General features: G+C 37.7%; 1 protein-coding gene across 1 annotated transcript; it reads right to left on the reverse strand.

The window, feature by feature from the left end:
* Nucleotides 1-414: 414 nt before the first annotated feature.
* LOC149811625 (small ribosomal subunit protein eS7-like) lies at nucleotides 415-5,658 on the reverse strand. Its single transcript, XM_089993149.1, has 6 exons — nucleotides 5,551-5,658; nucleotides 3,452-3,543; nucleotides 3,291-3,364; nucleotides 3,066-3,189; nucleotides 901-1,083; nucleotides 415-753 (listed from the first exon to the last, which is right to left on the reverse strand). The coding sequence occupies exons 2-6, from the start codon at nucleotides 3,524-3,526 to the stop codon at nucleotides 631-633; spliced, it is 579 nt and encodes a 192-aa protein (XP_089849275.1). The 5' UTR covers nucleotides 3,527-3,543; nucleotides 5,551-5,658; the 3' UTR covers nucleotides 415-630.
* Nucleotides 5,659-5,879: the final 221 nt, after the last annotated feature.

Consider the following 5,879-nt stretch of genomic DNA (forward strand, 5'->3'; position numbering starts at 1 on the left):
ACAATGAAAATGTAAAACCCTATTTAGGAATATCTAATCTTGAAAGTCCGCTTTCTAGGGGATAATAACAAGTCAAGGCATAGGGCTTGTTCTTTCTAAAGAAAGTTCATTTCACCAATATTGGCAAGTTAAAGACATAATTCTTCGAAAAAGAAAGTGGATTTCGTTATCAAGAAAAAGAAAGAAAGAAAATAAACACTTCCAGGTTGTTATAGAAACACTTCAGGTGGAAGCAACAAAGCAGGAAGATAGAATCATGGCCATGCTCCAGAAAGAGAAACATGGCATTGGATCCCAAAAAGAGTCTGAATCAGCTTTATTTACTCCTTGAATTAATGCTTAAACATCACCTGAGGTGCGCATATCTAACATGATTTATCTGAAGAACACACACACAAAAGTAGAAAACAGAGATCAAATCAAGCTAAAGTATCCATAAATGCTCAAGGAAAACATTACGTTAACAATATCCAAAAAGAATCCACTCAACATAAAGTTTTTGCACTTTCAAATTGCAACTTGCTCTCCATCTATGGACAAAATTATAAAGACAATTCGATTGTGAATACTAGACCATTTAGAAAAAGGGCGACCAGATGCAAAACATTAAGTTGAAGTACTTTACGCACTCTATGCTGCTTCTGTGATGGGATACTCAAACACAACGTCTTTCCCCGAGAGCCTCCTGTAAACTCCAGAGAAAGTTTCCACTTTGTATTCCGTGTTGTTTCGCTCCTTGGGGTCTAGGTAAATCTGCCATGATATCAGTTAAAAGATCAGCCACATTGAGCTTTTTCACAGAAATTCAATATCTTAATGTGATCACTTTTTCCCTTGTAAATTCAATAGCAAAAAGCAGTCAATAAGATATCACACTTTGTATTACAGTGAGGTACAGACCTTGATAATCTTAGATCCATCAAGCCGGTACCTAATGCGCTTGCCAACAATTTCTGCAGGATAGACAACATCTTCCAATATGGCCTCGTGAACTGCAGTAAGTGTGCGACTTCTAGGCCTTACAACTGCAGAACCCTTCTTGGGAGGCCGCAGGATTCTTCTTGTAGCAATGAAGATAACATCCTGTTTTAGAAGGGGAAAGGACAAAAGCAAATGTGCAAGTTTGTCAGCCAATGTTCTGGAGAATTCAATGCTTGAAACCACACCAAATCCTAGGAATATTCTCACGATATCAATATACTTAAAAAATAACAAAAAACAATACCTGATTCTACTCCACAATTACATTAAGGAAATAAAGAAAATGATTCAAAAAATAAAAAGTTGTTTCAACTTGGAAATGATGATTCTTTGGGACAAAAATAAATTGGCAATGACAACCCGGTAGCACAAACAACAAAGCTACAGAAATAAAACATATATGCGTACAACCATGCATTGGGAGGTTAAACAAATGGCCAAACACAAAATCACAACACTAAATGTACATAGATAACCTAATAAAGTTAAACAGCAACATAATAAGTGAAAGCTTATAAAAGCTGTCGGTGGCGAAGAGAATAAGCATTGGAAGATGAAACCAAGACAGATCATCAAGCACTAGAGATATAGTTATTTACACAAGTTACAAAAAAACTGTCTGGATCTCTATTCTGGTTCACAGCAAACTGAAAACATAAGAGACTAGAATGACCAAAATAAGCTCAACAAGAGGCAGTGAAAGAACTTGCAAAGGAATGTGACCGAACTCAAGACTTAGCATGTGATAGGAATGAATGGGAAAGTAGAACTATGAACTTATCCTCGTGTAGAAGGGCAGGGCCAAATGATGATATCTATGATAATGAATCAACATTTAATGTGGCAGTTCAACTTCAAACAAAGAAATAAAAATGTGCATATGAACCAAATGACAAAGATGAATAATGTATAAAAGAGTCAGGAGCCTACTTCAATGAGTCTCCTCCTTTGGACAAGAAAAATAGTTGTCTTCATAAAAGCTCTTCATTGATCGTTACAGCAGAGTCCAGACAAAAAATGATACAATTTTGTGTATTATATCCATTATGAGAAAAAACCATAATGCAGTTTCAGTCCATATATGACAACAGACCAAGTGAATCTGTCATCTACCATTAAAGTCATATGAATGAAAAAACAGGAAATCTCGATTCAATTAAATTATTGAATCATTCTTGGTGGCACTACCACCGTTTAACAGATGTCATTTAAAATGTGATAGAAGGACACTGCTCAATCTAAAAGGAAAAATGCAATAATGCAAGAAATAAAAAGGTTCAAAGAGAAAGCACCCCCCTTGGCTTCAAAATGACAACTTTATCTATGTGTAGACTTGGGATCTAGTTCAAAACTAAAAGAGGAAAATTTCAATCTTATCTTTGGCTCAACAAATGAAAAAACTGTGATTGCAATTCTAGGCACCATCGAAGCTACCTTTTGTTCAGAGCCAATGTTGACACATTAGTTTGCATGTTAATGCCTAAGATCAGTGCTTCAAGTACTAGATCCACGGGAGTTTAATCTCTTGACTTATTCCTGCTAAACATCTCAAGGACTCAAATCACTCAACGCACTCAACAACCACATGAATGGCATGACGACACATCCAAACATGTTACTTATGCCTCACCAGGAAAGCAGATACACTAGGCCCATGCATGGACAATACAGACAAACAGAACCATGATAATGAGAAAGCTATTATGAGGGGAAATGATAAACACAGCTAAGTGGAACAACACAAAAGAAACATGCTTGACAAAGAAGGCAATGCTTAAAACATCAATTTCATTGTCATTCTTTAATCAGCATGATGATTCTTATTATTGGGATTTCATATGCCTATGCAAGATAGATACTCTCCATAAATTTAACACCGTCACTGCAAAGGGATGGAGTTACTTGCTCTAAATCTAAGCACCTAAATTCAGTTCTAGGTTCCTTTAACCTTATGGCAGTCAGCAGAATTCACGAGCTCCATTCAAAAGAGAAAAGAAAAAAGTGAAGGAAAATCAAATCATATTGGAAAAGTAGCAGATTAATCCAACAAATAGAGAAGAGATCCAATGTTGACAGAGGTTTACCTTCCCACTGAACTTCTTTTCAAGCTCTCGCACAAGTCTCACATGAATCTTGCGGAAAGCCTTACGCAGTCTGTAAGGAACATGAACCACAACTGCCTTCCTATTGCCAGAGATGTCAATTTGGCTTCATTGCCCCAAAAAAGAAAAAGGAAACAAGATGGAAAGAAAAATTAGTGCAAGATTGTCATAAAGAGCCCAAAGCAGCAACCAACTAAAAGTCCTTACACAGCTGAGTTGATGAAAAGATCCTTAAGATCACTTTTCAACTCCTGGTTGGTGTTCTCCAGATCAAACAAAGCCTGAAAAAGCAGTAATGCTTGTGATTGAAGAGCAGAGCAGTGAAGACTCCAAATGATGACAAAGTAATCACAGTTCAGATTCTTAACCTGTGCAACTGTCTCCTCAAATTCAGAGGGCTCAGCACCCTTGTCTTTCTGAATTTTCCTCCTAGCAGTATACATCTTAACTACTCTAGCTCCTGTGATTTAAAATCTTAATGACCTATATTAGATGTAGAAATAGAACTTAGACACGACAACACTAAACATATGTCTTAACATATGAAAACACTCAACAGATGTCTTAACATTTTGGTTAGGTGAAAATGGATGTCAATACCAGAACGCTAGCATGCCAAACTTATGCTGGCAAAGCAGACAGTTCAAGGTATCAGATTTAAAATCTAGTATTTTCATTAGTTGGGCGAATGAGGAAATTGGCCTTATCATTCTTTACCTATGATAGCAAACACAAAGATTAAATCGATCTTACACACACACACACACACACACACACACACACACACACACACACACACACACACACACACACACCTATGTCACATAGGTGCCGGTACGGGTGCGGGGTGCGGATGCAGCACTTAATAAAGGTTGGGTGCAGGGGTGCGGGGAGGGTATATATCATGGTTGCCAGTTGAGGAAGAGGGAAGCGTGGCACTTTCAAAATTTTAAGAAGCGGGAAGCGTGGGACGACTTAAAAGCGAATCAAGAATCGTCTCAGAAGTGACCTAGGAAGCGAACCGAAAGAGACCTAGGAAGCGAAGGGGAAGCGAAAAAAATTAAAAATCAAAATCAAAATACAAAAAAAAATGAAAAAATGGGGGGAAGCGTGCTTCCCACAAATGGGAAGTGTGTTTCCTATAAATGGGAAGTGCAATTCCTATAAAAGAGAAACACGCTTCCCATAAATGGGAAACATGCTTTCCAAAAAATCGGCGCTTTCCAGTGCGCTTCCCCACTAGGCTAGGCGCTTCCGGTAACTCTGGTATATATATATATATATATATATATATATATATATATATATATATATATATATATGTGTGTGTGTATTTATATATATATATATATAATATTAGATAAAACTCGACTTGGTTAGGGTTAACCAAATCTACTTTTGGGACAGAAATGAACCTCGGTGTGGTTGACTTCACCTGACACAAAGGAAGCCGTGTCTAAATGTCACACCCGCATGGGTGAGGGTGCGGATGCATTGCCCTGTTAGAAGAGTCCATGTTACATAGACACACACATATGCAAATTAAATAACACAGCCGTAACCAAAATCTAGATAGTAGTTAAACTTTTAATCACTGTAACAGTATTTTTTAGTATAGATGATCCTTATGTAACAGCAAGGAGTTCAACGTCAAGCATGCCCAGAAAGAGAAAACGTTAGTAGTTCAACATCAAGTCTGTCCAGAAAGAAAAGACCATCTAAAATACAGACATTACCGCTGTATTTTGACCATTAGCAAGATCTTAACACTATGAAGATCTCCTTGAAATGTCCTGGAGATATCAAGCTTTCTTGAATGCGTGCAGAACAAATATAATTCCGTGTAATACCCATGCAAAAACACTCAGGATTCCTATATACAAACTTTTCTTCTATTTTTTCAAAAAAACATGGCCCGTGTTACAACTCGATTTAATCTGCATTCGTATCTTGCTCCAATCGTAAATGACTTTGGTATAGGTGGATCTTCCAAAATTATGCCCCAGAAATTGATCCCTCTCCAGATCCTTAGAAGATCAAATATATAATCCAACAATACAATTTAATGCAAAAACGATACGACCCAAATTTTAAGGACATGTAAGGTTCCATGAGATAAGCATAACACCATGATTCCGTTTTTCAGGCTTCTGTGTTCCCCATGGTTCTTTTTGAAGAAATTCAAGCAAGCAACACAAGCGGTCGACTAAAGACTCAAATAACACAACTACTAAGCGGGGGAAAAAACGCCAACTTCAAAATCGCAGATCAAGATAAACACGCATCACACTCCCACGAGAGATCAGATAAGTAGTTCTCATGAATTCGAGGGGAAAATGACCACCGAATTAGACAAAGTATGTCAATACATAGAGATATAGCAAATCATAGCAAAACAAAATCCACAAAGAACGCAAAAATCAAAACGGGATTGCTCCATGAAAGGATTCTACATAAAGAGAGAGACCTGAATTGACGCGCGAGAGGAAGGAGATGCAGGAAGGGATCAAACACCCTAGAGAGGGTTTTGCTTGGCTACCGCAGAGGAGACTGGAGAGGGAAGCTAGAGTAGAAAACTTGCTCTGCTCTCTTTTATTATCATAACCCTCTAGGGTTTTTTCCGGTTGGAAAATTTCTTTGACGTAAATGTCCTCCAATTTTAGGGCTGGATCTATCGGCTTCCTTCCGTGTTATTCTAAGTCTTTCAAGGGGTAATGTTGTCAAATCATCTCAAACCCTGTCACTCTACCCTGGATAGGGAACCTCCAGATTCATTAGTGAATGGGAGTGGATCGG

The sequence above is a fragment of the Nuphar pumila genome, chromosome 17 (assembly GCF_984573655.1).
Source record: "Nuphar pumila chromosome 17, dmNupPumi1.hap1.1, whole genome shotgun sequence".
Lineage (NCBI taxonomy): Eukaryota > Viridiplantae > Streptophyta > Magnoliopsida > Nymphaeales > Nymphaeaceae > Nuphar > Nuphar pumila.